Below are 17,363 nucleotides of genomic sequence, written 5' to 3'. Positions count from 1 at the left end.
GACAGAGCTGCTTACTGATCATTTAAACATTATCTCATTATATTGCACGCCAGGCCTCCCTGTCCCTCACTATCTCCTGGAGTTTGCTCAAGTTCATGTCCATTGAATTGGTGATGCTATCCAACCATCTCATCCTCTGCTGCCCTTCTTCTTTTGCCTTCAATCTTTCCCAGCATCAGGGTCTTTTCCAATGAGTTGGCTCTTTGCATCAGGTGGCCAAAGTATTGGAGCTTCAGCTTCAGCATCAGTCCTTCCAATGAGTATTCAAGGTTGATTTCCTTTAGGATTGACTGGTTTGATCTCCTTGCTGTCCAAGGAACTCTCAAGAGTCTTCTCCAGCACCACAGTTTGAAAGCATCAATTCTTTGGCACTCAGCCTTCTTTATGGTCCAGGTCTCACATCCATACATGACTATTGGAAAGACCATAGCTTTGACTAGATGGACCTTTGTTGGCAAAGTGATGTCTTTGCTTTTTAATATACTGTCTAGGTTTGTCATAGCTTTCCTTCCAAGAAGCAAGCATCTTCTAATTTCATGGCTGCAGTCACCATCCACAGTGATTTTGGAGCCCAAGAAGAGAAAATCTGTCACTGCTTCCACTTTTCCCCCTTCTATTTGCCATGAAGTAATGGGACCAGATGCCATGATCTTATTTTTTTTGAATGTTGAGTTTTAAGCCAGCTTTTTCACTTTTCAGTTATAGTCTTATTAAATAAAATTGGCAGACAAAAATTTAGGGGAGAGTGTAATTGTCAGCCTTAAGAATTATCTCAGCAGAGGGAAGGGATAAGTTGGAAGTTTGGGGTTGACATATACACACTACTATATATAAAATAGATAACTAGTAAGGACCTACTGTATAGCACAGGGAACTCTACTCAATACTCTGTAATGGCCTATATGGGAAAAGAATCTAAAAAGAGTGGATACATGTATATGTATAACTGATTCACTTTGCTATACACCTGAAACTAACACAACATTATAAATCAACTATATTCCAATAAAATTTTTTTTAAAAAGAATTACCTCCCACATGCAAAAGACAGTGGAAATATGCAACCCATTAGTGACCCTGAAACTTCATAGTGAAAGTGAAAGTGAAGTCGCTCAGTCATGTCCGATTCTTTGCCACCCCATGGACTGTAGCCCACCAGGCTCCTCAGTCCATGGGATTCTCCAGGCAAGAATACTGGAGTGGGTTGCCATTTCCTTCTCCAGGGAATCTTCCCGACCCAGGGATCGAACCCAAGTCTCCCGCATTGCAGCATAGCAGGCAGGGGCTGTAACCTCTGAGCCACCAGGGAAGCCCTTCAACTTCCTAGTAGTAACTGCTAAAATATATTCCTGTTCTTGTAGGGGAAAATGACTGGGAAAGGAAGTAAAAATACACATATATACATATCCTCTCAAAAATATTGTTACTGCAAATTACTGCACTGCAAAGATGTATTTCAAGGCTCCATAAGCTTTTAATAGGGAAAGTGAATACTGAGAAGACTTAAATGTATGGTCGAATAAGATCTGTGCTTAGAAGGGAAAGAAAGTGCTAGGGTAATTAAAAGAAGGGAGTTAGAAATGACAGCAGGATTGGTGAGGAATACAGGAAAGTTTCTTGGATAGATGGCACTTAAGATGGGTCCTAACAATTAGATTGATAGGAAGCAGACTGGAAGAAAGGGGGCTAGGTAACTGAATAGCATTTCAAGAACATGAAATAGGCTTGGAAGTAGGAAAGTATAGGTGTATTCCAGAATGCTGGTCAACTCTGCCGGGATCACTGGCTCCCAAATGTTTACCTACTGACCAGTGCTGATCCCAGGTGACATTCTACCAAATCCATGGTTTTAAAAAGTTAAATACAGCATACTTTCCTGGGCATTACTGTATATTACTCAGATTGTCAGTCCTGCTTTTTTTTAAAATAACAAAATGCCCTTTTATAAATGAAATGATGGTAGTTGATGAGATTTTTTTTTAAATGACCTTACTTGGCAAGAGAAAATGCAACTGCGTGTTTGTGCCAAGATTTTGTTTTGAAATTTTCCTAGTCTATGAAATCCAAAAGTCTGTGGAGCTAAACTGTGGAGGGCTTTGAAAGTTATAGTGTGTGTGCCTAGTTGCTCAGTTGTGTCCAACTCTTTGTGAACTTATAGGCTGTAGCCCACCAGGCTCCTCTGTCCATGGGGATTCTCCAGGCAAGAATACTGGAGTGGGTTGCCATGCCCTCCTCCAGGGGATCTTCCCAACCCAGGGATTGAACCCAGGTCTCCCACATTGCAGGCAGATTCTTTACCATCTGAGCCACCAGGGAAGCCCAACAGTTATATTAAAGAATGCAACTGAATTCAGCAGGCAATGAAGAGAATCACTGAAAGTGGTAAGCAGGAGAGCAAGCTGATTGCAGTAGGAAAAGAACAGAGGTGAGCTGACCAATTAGACTATTACAGAGTCGGTGGAAAAGTAAGAATGCTTTGAATTGGTTTTTAGCAAGGAACCTGGAAAGCATGATGGACATGAAAAATTATGGGTAAAACCTAAAAGAACTGGCACTGAATTGGATATAGGGGGTGGAAAAGAACATGTTAAAGATAGTTTTTTATTATCATTAGGGAAACCTGGATGAAAGGTACACAAGGACCCTCTATATTCTTTTTGCAATTTCTTGTGAGTCTTAGTTTCAAAATAAAAAAAGTTATAACAACATACTACTGTATTTAAAGTAGGCAACCAACAAGGACTTACTGTATAGCACAGGGAACTCTCATCAATATTCTATAATAACCTAAATGAGAAAAGAATTTGAAAAAATGGATATATATATATATGTATAACTGAATCACTTTGCTGTATATCTGAAACTAAGACATTCTAAATTAACTAGAAAAAAATAAGAAATAAATCAACTAGAGTCCAATATAAAATAAAAATGTTTCTAAAGTTATAGCAAAATGAAAACATAAATAGGAAAAGATTTCTTCAGGGTCGCAAGCTCTAATCAGGTCAAGGCTGGCTAAGTAGGCACTTTCAAAGCTGATGGAACTAGGAATGTCTTCAGCAGGCAGTGGTTGCTCAGCTTAGTACATTGTTGCCATGGGGGAATGTGACCCAGTGTGGCAAAATCTTGCAAAATTTCAGTAGAAGCCAGAAACCTGGAATCCAAATTCTTTATGTGAAATCTCCATAGTTGTTCCAAGTGTGCACAGCTAATTAAAAAACATTTTTAACGCTGGGTAGGCCAAATGACAGAGAAGGCAATGGCACCCCACTCCAGTGCTCTTGCCTGGAAAATGCTATGGACAGAGGAGCCTGGTAGTCTGCAGTCCATGGGGTCGCTAAGAGTCGGACACGACTGAGCGACTTCACTTTCACTTTTCACTTTCATGCATTGGAGAAGGAAATGGCAACCCACTCCAGTGTTCTTGCCTGGAGAATCCCAGGGATGGGGGAGCCTGGTGGGCTGCCATCTATGGGGTCACACAGAGTCAGACACGACTGAAGTGACTTAGCAGCAGCAGCAGCAGCCACAAATTTAAATTGGTTACAGGTTTACACAGAAAATGATGTATCTCTAAGGCCACAATAATTTATACTTATTCTTGGTAGCATGATTAGAGGTAAAATGGCATGCTTGAGAATTCCTTACCTTACATGGACACTTGTTTAGGTTCAGTCAACTAGGGATTTGTGTGTGTGTGTGTGCGCATGCATGTTTTATTTTCTACATCTGCACAGCTGTCTCCACGAAGAAGATATTTACATCAATGGCAATGTTGTTTAAGGATTTGAAATCTTATTTCTTTAAAAACAGTTTTGTAATGAACTTTAAATGACAAATGTTTTCCTTTTCTTCTTAGTGATAATTCACAAGTGTTACAATCTGATTCAATAAGAACTCGAAGAAACAGTGCAACATGTATAATACAACACAGTCTGGTAAGAAAATGCTTATAGATGTGTGCTATTGTTGTTAACCAGTGGTTCTCAAATTTGAGTGTGAATCTGAAAGACTTGTTAGAACAAATTACTGGCCCTCAACCCCAGAGTTTATGATTCAGGAGTTTTGGGGTGGGGCCTGAGAATTTGCATTTCTAAACAGGTTTCCACTTTGAGAAACATTGTTCTAAACATTAGTGAAGGAAAAATAATCACACTGACTGCAGTTATGTAAGTGCAGCTGCTGCAGCTGCAGGAAAACGAAGCTTTAAATCCCACGTGGATTTCACATTGAGGTTTGTTTTTATATATAAAACCATCTGGCTTCCAATTTTTAAGAGAACAATCCGATTTTGAGGGGGAAATTTGTAAGTTCTCCAAGGGTAATTTTCAGGCTTATGGTTTGACTTTATCTCATATTTATCTTGAATTGAAAATATAGTTTGTTTTTCATGGTGTTATAATGCCATCTCTAAATGATAACTCATCTACTAATTATCCTGTAAACATAGGAAATATGCTTGTATGTCAGTAAGCCAAAGTGAATAAATGTCTCACTCTAGGAATAATTTTTTTTTATACATAGTAGTTTGTATTTCTTTCTTTATTTTTTTAAATTTTTTTCCATTTATTTTTATTCATTGGAGGCTAATTACTTTACAATATTGTAGTGGTTTTTGCCATACATTGACATGAATCAGCCATGGAATCATTTTGTTGAGGTGAAATTCATATAGCACATAGTTATTTTAAAGTTACAATTCAGGGGCATTTGGTGAATTCACAATGTTATTCAACCACCACTTCTCTCTTGTCTTAAACAGCACACATCCTTGTCTTATTCCTGATCATAAGTGGAAAGTTTTCAGTCTTTCATCATTGAGTATGATATTAGCTGAAGGTTTGGGTAAATGCCCTTTTTCATGTTAGGGGAATTCCTTTCTACTCCTGCTTGCTGAGTCTTTTTTTTTTTTCTGTCATCAAAGGATGTCGAATTGTTTCAGAGGCTTTTTCTGCATCTATTCAGATGATTATGTTGTTTTTTCCTCTCCTTTCTGTTAATATGATTTACTACTTTGGCTTTCTTTTGTTGAACCACCTTTGAATTCCTAGGATAGATCCCACTTAGTCTTGGTGTATAATCCTTTTAATGTACTATGGGATTTGGTTTGCTATTATTTTGTTGAGAATTTTTCCATTTACAGTCATAGGGGATATTGGTCCATAGTTTTCTTGTAATATCTTTGCTGACTTTGATATTGGGGTAATGCTGCTTTATAGTAGGTGTTAGGGAATGTTGCTCCTCTTATATTTTTGGCAGAGTTTTATTAAGATTGGTGTTGATTCTTTAAATGTTTGATAGAATTCACCAGTGAAGCTATCTGGCTGTAGACTTTTTTTTGTTGGGAAGTTTTGGAAACAGATTCTCTCTCTTTACTTGTTAACAGGTCTGTTGAGATTTTATACTTCCTCTTGAGTTAGTTTGGTAATTTGTGTATTTTTAGAAATTTGTCCATTAAAAAAAAGAAATTTGTCCATTTCCTTTAGATTATCTGCTTTGTTGATATACAGTTATTCATATATTTCTCATATAATTTAATATGATAGAAGCTATAGAACATTTTAATGAAATGCTATAGCTTGGATTCTATTTTAAAATATTGCTTTCTAACCTTAAAACTGAGCACTTTCCTTTTTATAAAATGATATTCAACATTATTACCACAAATGCAATAATAGTATATTGGGGGAAAATTAGAACTGTTCTTTAAACAAATCTTTCTTCCTCTATCCATTCTAGCTAGAGTGAAAGTAAAGATGAAATGGTGAGAAATGACATTGGAGATGTAAACTTGTGAAAAATCTTGTAGGGCCTTAAAAGTCATTTTAAAGATTTTGCACTTTCGGAATTGCCTAGCAGTCCAGTGGTTAGGATTTCACCACCAGGGCCTGAAATCAAACCCTGGTTAGGGAAACTAAGGTCCCATAAGCCATGTAGTACAGCCAGAAAAAAAAAAAAGGAAAGATTTTCCACTTTATCCTATTTTCAATGCAAACTCATTGAAGAATTCTAAGTCTGTGATTGACCAAATCACAGACCAATCTAAGTCTGTGATCAAATTTGCACTTTTAAAAGATTACCCTGGCTTCAGAGTAGCAAGTAGACTGGAAGAGGACAAAAGTAGATGCAACAAGATCAGAGGAGCAACTGTAGTAACTCTGGCAAACAGCTGATAGTAACTTGGACAAATGTGGTGACAGTGGGAAGATCCATGAGATATTTGAAAAGTAGGATCAGTTGGTGATAGATTCGATGGAGAGTAGGACACAATGGAGGCAGAGATGATTGCTAGCTCTCTGACTTGGGCAACTGATGGGATAGTGGTACCAAGGAGAAATGGAACATTGGCAGAAGAGTAGATTTAGAGGGGAAGATGAGTTTAGTTTTGGACTTGTTAAGTATGAGGTTCTCTGATATCTTCAAGTGGAAATGTTATATATACAAGTTTGAAGCTTGGGATAGAGATCTGGGCTAGAGGTACATTTAGGATCATTAATAAATCATTATTTGAAGCTATGGGAATGAATGAAATGACCTGCAGACAGAGTATAAGAGAAGAAGAGGAATAGGAAAAAGCTTTAAAAATCAATCTCAGAAAGTTCAGTTCATTTCAGTTCAGTTCAGTCGCTCAGTCTGACTCTGCGACCCCAAGGACCACAGCACACCAGGCCTCCCTGTCCATCACCAACTCCCGGAGTTTACTCAAACTCGTGTCCATTGAGTCGGTGATGCCATCCTACTACCTCTCCTCTGTCGTCCCCTCCTCCCACCTTCAATCTTTCCCAGCATCAAGGTCTTTTCAAATGAGTCAGTTCTTTGCATCAGGTGGCCAAAGTATTGGAGTTTCAGCTTCAGCATCAGTCCTTCCAATGAATATTCAGGACTGATTTCCTTTAGGATGGACTGGTTGGATCTCTTTGCAGTCCAAGGGACTCTCAAGAGTCTTCTCCAACACCACAGTTCAAAAACATCAGTTCTTTGGCGCTCAGCTTTCTTTATAGTCCAACTCTCACATCCATACATAACTACTGGAAAAACCATAGCCTTGACTAGATGGACCTTTGTTGGCAAAGTAATGTCTCTGCTTTTTAATATGCTGTCTAGGTTGGTCATAACTTTCCTTCCAAGGAGTAAGCATCTTTTAATTTCATGGCTGCAATCACCATCTGCAATGATTTTGGAACCCCCCAAAATAGAGTCTGTCCCTGTTTCCACTGTCTCCCCATCTATTTCCCATGAAGTGATGGGACCAGATGCCATGATCTTAGTCTTCTGAATGTTGAGTTTTAAGCCAGCTTTTTCACTCTCCTCTTTCACTTTCATCAAGAGGCTCTTTAGTTCTTCTTTGCTTTCTGCCATAAGGGTGGTGTCATCTGCGTATCTGAGGTTATTGATACTTCTCCTGGCAATCTTGATTCCAGCTTGTGCTTCATCCAGCCCAGCATTTCTCATGATGTACTCTGCATATAAGTTAAATAAGCAGGATGACAATATACAGCCTTGACATACTCCTTTCCTGATTTGGAACCAGTCTGTTGTTCCATGTCCAGTTCTAACTGTTGCTTCCTGATCTGCATACAGATTTCTCAAGAGGCAGGTCAGGTGGTCTGGTATTCCCATCTCTTTAAGAATTTTCCACAGTTTGTTGTGATCCACAGTCAAAGGTTTTGGCATAGTCAATAAAGCAGAAATAGATGTTTTTCTGGAACTCTCTTGCTTTTTTGACAATCTCAGAAAAGGCTCCACCAAATAAGACTATGATGGAATGGTCAGAGAGATGGGAGTAGACTCAGGAGAGAGTAGTACCATGAAAAACCACAGAAAACAACAGTGGTTAAACATGATAAAGACTGAAAGGTGTCTTTTGAGTTACCAAAATGGAGCTTATCATGAACTTTTATTTGAAAGAAAGTTCAGTGAAGAAAAGGGTAGAAGAAGCCAGAATGGAATGGGTTAAAATATGACTGAGAGGCAAGGACCTATAAATGGCACTATACATATGAACTTGATTAACTGGGGACAGATTATCCTTTCTGCACCTTAATTTCTTCATCTGTAAAATGGGAATATAATAGCATCTGCCTCATAAGTTTGTTGTGAGTATATCAATCAGTGTAAAACACTTGGCACAGCAATGATACCTACTAAAAGTGAAAGTTGTCCAACTCTTTGCCACCCCATGGACTGTAGCCCACCAGGCTCCTCTATCCATGGAATTCTAAAGGCAAGAATACTGCTAAATGCTCATTAAATATGTTTTTTTTTATTAGTAATAGTACCTATGTAGAGAAACTAGGTACCTGGCATTTTTTAAATGCCTAATTTTCCTTAGGGTTTCTAGGCTCTTAATTCCCATAAGGTTCAACTTAATATCATGCATATTTAAAATAAACCATCTTGTACAATGGATTGGGTTTGGCAGAACTGAAGTCATTTTAACTTATTTGATGATGAGAATTTCAAGGCTTATTGGTTTAGCTTGCTGTAACAGCATTATGCATATGCTTTTATTTTATTCCAAGTATTACCTCATTATAAGATTCATGGAGATATATATTTGCCTTCACTATAGATAGGCTGAATTATCTAGGAGAATGAAATTATAATTAGAATGTTTTGGGCAAAAGCAACAAAATTCAACTAGAAGTGTCTTAAACAATAAGGGACCTTTATTATATCAAATAACAAGAAGTTTTGTGAAAGGAGGTTCCAGGGTTGGTTACTTCAGTGGCTCAGTGATGTCATCAGAGGCCCAGGTTTCTTCCATCTTTCCACTCTACCATTCTGAGCAGCCTCACTCGCCTTTGTACCTACTATTTAAACCCAGGGTTCAGAATCACATGTATAACATGATCTTCTATATATTTACAGATGTCAAGAAGGATATATATCAATCTATTATTAGTAGTTATCTCTGGAGCATGGAATTGTGGGAAAATTTTTACTTCTGCCTTATGTATTTCTATACTATTTGAATATTTTTCACAGACTATCAACAATAGAGATGTTTTCATTTCTAGCTAATATATCACATTGCAAAATAGAAAAATCATTCCTAATACAAATACTGTTTTGAAAATATAATGGTACCTTGGTATCCATTGGGGGTAAGGGTTGATTCCATGATGCAGATAATACCAAAATCTGAGTATGTTCCTGTCCCATAGCCTGCCCTCCATATCCAAGGGTTTGAATCCTCAGATTCAACCAGCCACAGGTTGTGTAATGTTTGCAATTTGTGGTTGTTTTGAACCCATGAGTGGGAACCCTCAGGGCCAGCTGTATATTTATTGAAAAAAAATCCATGTATAAATCGACATGTGCAGTTCAAACCCATGTTGTTTAAGGGTCAACTGTACTTAAAAAGTGTTACTGAATGCATGAAACTTAAGTTTAAGGATCAAGTCTCATACTAGACTGTCCCTAAATTTGGTGCTGCAGGAATCTAGAGTATTCAAATTCCTAGAGACAGAGATTGGAATAGTGTTTGCCAGGGGCTTGAGGGCGGTGTTCTTTCATGGGTCTATAGAGTTTCGTGTCTGCAAGATGAAAAGGATTCTAGAGATTGGTTACATAACAACACAAATGTACTTATTTAACAACACTAATTGTACTGAACAGTACAATTAAAAAATGGTAAATGTAAGATGGTAAACTTTATGTGTATTTTACCACAATTAAAAAAATTTATCTGGCACTGATTTTAACGTATTAAAATGTAGGCAGAACAGTGTTTTAGAAAAAAAATGTGGTGATTGCGGGCATTTATAATTATCTCTCTCTATAGTTGCTAAGTCATGTCTGACTCTTGGGACCCCATGTACTGTAGCCTGCCAGGCTCCTCTGTCCATGGGATTCTCCAGGCAAGAATACTGGAGTGGGTTGCCATTTCCTTCTCCAGGGGATCTTCCCAACCCAGGAATCAAACCCAGGTCTCCTGCATTGCAGGCAGATTCTTTACTGACTGAGCTATGAGGGAAGCTGTGAGCTATAAAGAATTATGGGTGCCATTTAACACACAAATAGAGATGTATATGTACAAACCTTGTAAAAATCTGCTATCTCACAACTATTTTCTTAATTAAGCTCAAAATTTTCTTCACCACTGTCAGGAAATCACTCCACCCCACCCCACTTTTTCTTTTCTTGGCCACACTACACAGCTTGCAGGATCTTAGTTCCCTGATCAGGGATCAAACCTGTACCCCCTGCATTGGGAGCATGGAGTCTTAAACACTGGACCACCAGGGAAGTCACACTCCACCCCACTTCTGATGAGCAGTAATGGAGGCCCTCTTCTGCTTATGGAGACTATGTCTTCCCACGAATTACCCCTTTGCTGTATCCCCTGAAACCTCTGAGGTTGGCATGCCTGTTTCCAACTCTTCCACTAGGAATTCTCTTCTCTGTTAAACTTGGTACAGCTCTGTCTTCTCCATCTCCACCTCCCCCTACTTCAGCAGAAGCAGGAAAAGTTTTTCATCTTCCTGTAGGGAGCAGTTGGACTTTACTTGAGCAATTTGTCTGCTTTAATTTGATGGCTACCAACATTTCTTTACCTGATTTGGTTTTGCTCTACACATTGGCAACTACGAACTCTAAATCTAATTCATGGCCCACGTGGTTGTGAGTGTGTAATACATTCCTTATTCTGCTTTATGCTCTACATTCAGTTCATGTTCAGTATCTCCATAACCCGTTTTAAATTGTTTGGGGAACTAGGCAGAGGCATTCATAAACATAGCATATAACCCTTGTTCAGAATTTTCTAAGTGCTTTATCTCTAGTAACTCTAGCAAGAAATAAGTTAAAATTAGCAAACCTAGGAAAGTTAAGCATTTTAAAAATTTAATGTCTTTGCAATATTAGTTTTCTGTTTCTCTTAAATGGAACTAAACATGATGGTTCCTCCTGTCCTAATTCCTTCACTAGAGATAACACTTGGGAATCAGCTTCACCCAGCACCCTCCCAGGCCCCCGCTCCCACTCCTACCCTGCCCTGTAACACCATTTCTGGTGCTGGTACACTTGCTTCCTCCCAAGGACTTTCCCCCCCTAAAGTGTGAGAGAATGACAAAACGGGAAATTTACTAATACACGAAAGATACCAGTGACATTTATTGACATCTCAGGAAACTATTTCACTTTAAAACTTAGTTTCTTATAGAAAAATTACCTGAAGCAACTCCCTTGCATATACTACCTATAGTACTTAACCTTTGGGAGAATTCTCTTCTAAATGCCTTTTCTACAATTAATTTTCCAAGTTATTACTAAAAGACCAACCAAGTCCAATATATGATCCGTATTTTGTTCAATTTAAAAGTTTTATTGTGGCTTATAATTATCTAGCTCAGCTCAGTTTCATACCCTACCTTCCACAGACATTTCACACTGTATCCTTATTGATGTCATCAATTTCAGTCAGGCAGTCTTCTCAGGATTTCCTGGATAAAGTTTTTCCCATTAGGAAATTCTGAACCTTTGCCTGAAGCTAAACCAATTCCTTCCTGTCTTTTCAGTTCAGTTCAGTCATGTCCAACTCTTTGCAACCCCATGGACTGCAGCACACCAGGCTTCCCTGTCCATCACCAACTCCCGGAGCTTGCTCAAACTCATGTCCATTGAGTCAGTGATGCCATCCAACCATCTCATCCTCTGTTGTCCCCTTCTCCTCCTGCCTTCAGTCTTTCCCAGCATCAGGGTCTTTTCCAATGAGTCAGTTCTTCACATCAGGTGGCCAAAGTATTGGAGCTTCAGCATCAGTCCTTCCAATGAATATTCAGGACTGATTTCCTTTAGGATTGACTGGTTTGATCTCCTTGCAGTCCAAGGGACTCTCAAGAATCTTCTCCAACACCACAGTTCAAAAGCATCAATTCTTCAGCACTCAGCTTTCTTTATGGTCCAACTCTCACATCCATACATGACTACTGGAAAAACCATAGCTTTGACTAGATGGACCTTTGTCAGCAAAGTAATGTCTCTGCTTTTTAATATGCTGTCTAGGTTTGTCATGGGCTTCCCTAGATAGCTCAGTTGGTAAAGAATTTGCCTGCAATGCAGGAGACCCCAGTTCAATTCCTGGGTCGGGAAGATCCCCTGGAGAAGGGATAGGCTCCCCACTCCAGTATTCTTGGGCTTCCCTGGTGGCTCAGCTGGTAAAGAATCCGCCTGCAATGTGGGAGACCTGGGTTCAATCCCTGGGTTGGAAAGATCCCCTGGAGAAGGGAAAGGCTACCCACTCCAGTATTCTGCCTAGAGAATTCCATGGACTGTATAGCTCATGGGGTCGCAAAGAGTCAGACACAACTGAGCGACTTTCACCTCACAGGTTTGTCATAACTTTCCTTCCAAGGAGCAAGCATCTTTTAATTTCATAGCTGCAGTCACCATCTGCAGTGATTTTGGAGCCCAAGAAAATGCAGTCTGTCACTGTTTCCATTGTTTCCTCATCTATTTGCCATGAAGTGATGGGACCAGATGCCATGATCTTAGTTTTCTGAATGTTGAGCTTTAAGCCAGCTTTTTCACTCTCCTCTTTCACTTTCATCAAGAGGCTCTTTAGTTCCTCTTTGCTTTCTGCCATAAGGATGGTGTCATCTGCATATCTGAGGTTATTGATATTTCTCCTGGCAATCTTGATTCTAGCTTGTGTTTCATCCAGCCTGGCATTTCACATGATGTACTCTGCATGTAAGTTAAATAAGCAAGGTGACAATATATAGCCTTGATGTACTCCTTTAGATATCAGTTAAAAATAATCACTTCCAGGAAATCTTTCATAATTAGAAGAGTTTGCCACACCATGCAATTCTCTTATTTTGTTTCATTTTCAATAGCAATCATTTATAATTTAGATAAAGCACCATCTTGTACATAGAATGTATTATATATTTAAGTTCAAGCAATCATGTCTTTTCAATTAGATTGTAAACCTTATAAACCTAGTGTTGCATCTTCTATATTGTGAACTTTCTGGGCATTTGAATGATGATGATATGAGCATCAGTAGCATGAATTAAACTTGTTAAAATTCTGCTTGTTTAAAGATATGTATGTGTGTGGAAATAAATATGAGAACTTTTTAAAGGTAAAACTAATTTTTTTTAAGATTTAATGTGTGTTACTGCACAACTTCTCAATGATTAATGCTAATAGTGGGGCACATTGGGAGAGAATATCCAAAACTCTTTATTGGATAAATCAGTGTTTTCTACTTGCTTTGGAAAATAGATTATTTTTATAATATCCCTTAAGAGTTAAAAAAAACTTTTATTTGGTTGCATCAGGTTGTGACACATAGGATCTCTCATCACAGTCCATGGAAAAATGCACAGACTCTCTAATTGTGGCATGCAGGCTCCAAAGTGGCATGTGGGATCTTAGTTCTCCAACCAGGGATTGAACCCATGTCCCCCTGCATTGCAAGGCAGATTCTGAACCACTGGACCACCAAGGAAATCCTGGGCATACAGTTTTTAAAAAATTAGTAGTAATATCTAATGTTGGAGAAGTACAAGGAAATCAAGATTTTCATAACACGGCTGGAAAGTGAATTTGTATGAGCTTTCTGGAGGGTAGTTCAGCAATGGGTATCAACAGCCTTGTGATCCAGAAATTCCAATTCTATGAATTTATCCTAAAGAATTCATTAAGGATACATGTAAAGATTAGCTTAAAAGTTGTTATCATAGCATTAGTTATATGTGGCAACAGTATGAATGTCCTGCAACAGGGAATAGATTAAATAAATGACCTTCCTTATCTGTGTTTCAGTCCCAGTTCTAGCAATTATTAGCTGTATTACTAGGCAAGTTGCTTAATTTCTCTGGCCTTCAGTTTGCTAAATTTAAAATGGTGACAATAGGGAATTCCCTGACAGTCCAGTGGATAGAACTCTGTGCTTCCTCTGTAGGGGGCATAGGTTCAATCCCTGGTCAGGGAACTAAGATCCTACAAGCCACAGAGTGCGGCCAATAAAAAATGGGGACGGTGGAGCAATAATAATATCTATATCATGGAGTTGTAAGAACTGAGTGATCTAAGATATGTCTGGCACATAAATAGGTGCTTCTTATTATGGTACTTCTATAATAATGGTGTTGCAGGTGAATTTTAACAAGGAAAGCCTTTAAAAATGATGTTGCAGATAAATTTTAACATGGAAAGGTACTTGGAATATATTTGGGTTTTGTTTTGCTTCTGTTTACCATGCAGTACAAAAGAGGCAAACAAAGTGTTTTATATCTAGATTTTACTTCTGACTCCTTCGAATATTCATTTCTTTGACTAAAAAGAGAGACTTGCTTGGAAAACCAGGAGTGCTTAGGCAGCGTGGGGGAAAAGGCAGTGCTAATGTCATCCTCACAGGGGTGGGCACAAGGGGATTGGTAATAGCAAACTGATTTTGCAGAACTGTCAGTTGGAAGCACAGACGGCCCACCTCTGGACACTTGTGCCATGTCAGGCGTCACCCCTACAACCCAGGCAAGGCCACACTTCCTGGCAGTCACTCTTCCTGTCCTCCTGAATGCTGTAGTACAAGGCCCCACGGCACTTTCCCTTAAATTCAGACCCAATTTTTAATGTGTCCCCTTCCTTCACTGCAGGATACCATGATTCTAATTAGGACCTTATCATGAGTTCCCTTGCCCTCGGTGGAGTTGTACAGTCAGTCAGCAAAATACAGAGGCTTCTGGTTCTAAATACACTGGACCAGATTCAGGAAAGCATTTTCCTTTCACCTCCTTCTTGATTGTAAGGGCTATAGCTCTTGTACCTTTCAAATACTTTCTGGAGGTGACACTTGATGCTGATCTACTTGGGGACATCAGTTCCTTTCCTCCTCATTCCAGCATTCTAGAGGTCTCAGTTATCTTGGGCCAGTCAGTTCATAGTCAATGATAGAGCCATCCTCTGCTCTTCTACCCTTTCCAAGGGCAACAGTCAGCTTGCAGAAGTTGCCAGATGCATTAGAAATAATGTCATTCTCCAGATCAGTCTTGTACATTTCCTTGTAGACTTTTTATTTGCTGTAGCTCCTGATTGGTCCTTGAGGGGGTGATTTCAATGAGAGTTTTCATCAGTCACCAGCCCCTTCACAGAGCAGCCATTCAGCTTGGAATCCTTGTACTGGGCAGGTGTTTTCAGAAGGCCCCAAATCACCTTCTCCAGGTGGCTGGACAAGTCTGACTTCACTGCTGATGCAAGTCCCTTTTCGGTCCTTCTCTGACAGGCAAAAGTAATATTATGCCTCTGTTCTTTGCTGTAGATGGTCAAATTGCTGATGATGATGACTTCAACCACATCTTTAGTCCTGATGGCCATTTCAGTGTTCAAAATATCCCACTCAGTATCAAAGTTGGTATATACTTTGACTAACATCTATGCATTTGAGGGTGTATAGTGGTCACCTTGGGAGAAGGCGATGGTACCCCTCTCCAGTACTCTTGCCTGGAAAATCCCAGGGACGGAGGAGCCTGGTGGGCTGCAGTCCATGGGGTCGCTAAGAGTTGGACACGACTGAGCAACTTCACTTTCACTTTCACTTTCATGCATTGGAGAAGGAAATGGCACCCCACTCCAGTGTTCTTGCCTGGACAATCCCAGGGATGGGGGAGCCTGGTGGGCTGCCATCTATGGGGTCGCACAGAGTTGGACACGACTGAAGTGACTCAGCAGCAGCAGCAGCAGCAGCAGTGGTCACCTTCTAAACTGCACTCGCACAGAATTTAATGAACAGTAGACATTTTGATAGAACCTCAGGTGCTCCAGATGCAGAGCTGGCATGTGTTATTAGAAAAAACAAAAAAACTCAAACTGGAAAAATAAACACTGAAATATTTACTATGGTCATTTCTGGATAGTGGGTGATGCTTTTTTCCTTATTAATTATGTTTTATACTGAGCATGTATTGATTGTTTCATAATGAGAGAAAGTGAGTTAATTTCTGTTGAAAAAAATTAAAGATCAGGATTAATAGGTTGTGAATCTGCTTAGTATGTATGATGTTGTAATGATGGATTTGTGTTGCCATACATTTGTCTGAACCCATGATGTATAACACCGAGAGTGAACTCTAATGTAAGTTATGAACTTCGGTTGATGATGTGTCAATGTCATTGAACCTTGGCTGTTTCCTCCACCTTCTAGAAAATAATAAGAAAAAAACTGATTTCAGAACTATCTTAAGCAAAATATAATTGGTGAGGTAGGGCAGGATGAGAAGGGGGTGACAGAAGATGAGATGGGTGGATGGCATCCTCGAGTCAATAGGTATGAGTTTGAGCAAGCTCTGGGAGTTGGTGATGGACAGGGAAGCCTGGCATGCTGCAGTCCATGGGGTCGCAAAGAGTCAGACACAACTGAGTGATTGAACAAATCTCCTTTAAAGTCATATGATAAAATTTAAAACCTAATAAAAATTCAGACTATTTGCTTCAAAAGAACACTTGTTTATCCAACACACATTTTCTGAGCACTCATTCTTTTCCCCCACCCCACCAGCAACCAGCTCCTCTTACTGCCTTTCTTGGCCACTATCAATAGTTTCAGCTGGAATCCTCAGGCCAGTCTTTAGTTCCTTTTACTTTCTTATCATTTCTCCAATCTGCCTCCTTATCTTTATCCCTCCCTGTTTCGGTCAAACCCTTGTCATCTTTTGCCTGGTCCATGACCCTGCTTCTAGTCCCTCTTCCCTCCACCCTCAATTTGTTCTGCATTCACTGCTAGGGTTGCCTTTCTACAACAGATATGATCTTCTTGTCTAAAATACCCTTGAGGTTTAAGAACTCAGACCTATTCTTTAGGTTTCCTATTGGGCTCAAAGGCTAAAGTCCAAAAGCAACAACCTGGTTTCAACCAAATTTCTCCCTCATGCCCTACCATATGCCAAGTTTCAGCCACCCTGAGCCTCTCTGTTCCCCAAACATGCCTCTCTGCCTGAACATCTCTTTTCACCCTCAGAAATGGCCTCCTTTCTCTTCTCTATCTAATGAATTCCTTCTCTCTTCTGTGACGCCAGCTCCAACACCCTAGGCAGAATTATTTTCTTTGTCCTTTGAACTCCTACGAATCCTAACTTGTCCTGGCACTTACCTGTGGCCTAGTTCTCCCAACCTGGACTTTGAATTTCTCAAAGACAGGAAAATGTCTTATTTATCTTTTGATCCTCAGGGCCTAGCACAGGGCTTTCGCATAAGGTAGGTGCTCATTAAACATGTTTAAATGCACAATTCAATGTGATCTTAAGATATAATGTGAATGTAAGATATGTTATACTCATTATCTAGCATCATCTAGCATTTCAAGAGCCAATCAGGCTACAGATAGAATGGATAAATGAATTCTAAACATAATT

The 17,363-nt window shown here is 39.4% G+C and overlaps 1 protein-coding gene and 1 pseudogene across 3 annotated transcripts in view; one reads left to right on the top strand and one right to left on the bottom strand.

Annotated features, from left to right (window-relative positions):
- Positions 1-17,363, top strand: part of LOC110139303 (PABIR family member 1-like) — a 62,102-nt gene that overhangs the window by 6,196 nt on the left and 38,543 nt on the right. For all 3 annotated transcript variants that reach the window (XM_070464229.1, XM_070464228.1, XM_070464230.1), the window contains one exon: positions 3,860-3,938. In XM_070464229.1, the coding sequence (XP_070320330.1) occupies positions 3,860-3,938 (79 nt within the window). The remainder of the gene's footprint in view (positions 1-3,859; positions 3,939-17,363) is intronic.
- On the bottom strand, positions 14,467-15,752 carry LOC110139296 (annexin A2-like; annotated as a pseudogene).

This window comes from Odocoileus virginianus, unplaced genomic scaffold (genome assembly GCF_023699985.2).
Source record: "Odocoileus virginianus isolate 20LAN1187 ecotype Illinois unplaced genomic scaffold, Ovbor_1.2 Unplaced_Contig_21, whole genome shotgun sequence".
NCBI classification, from domain to species: domain Eukaryota; kingdom Metazoa; phylum Chordata; class Mammalia; order Artiodactyla; family Cervidae; genus Odocoileus; species Odocoileus virginianus.
This window is presented reverse-complemented; position numbering and strand designations above follow the sequence as displayed.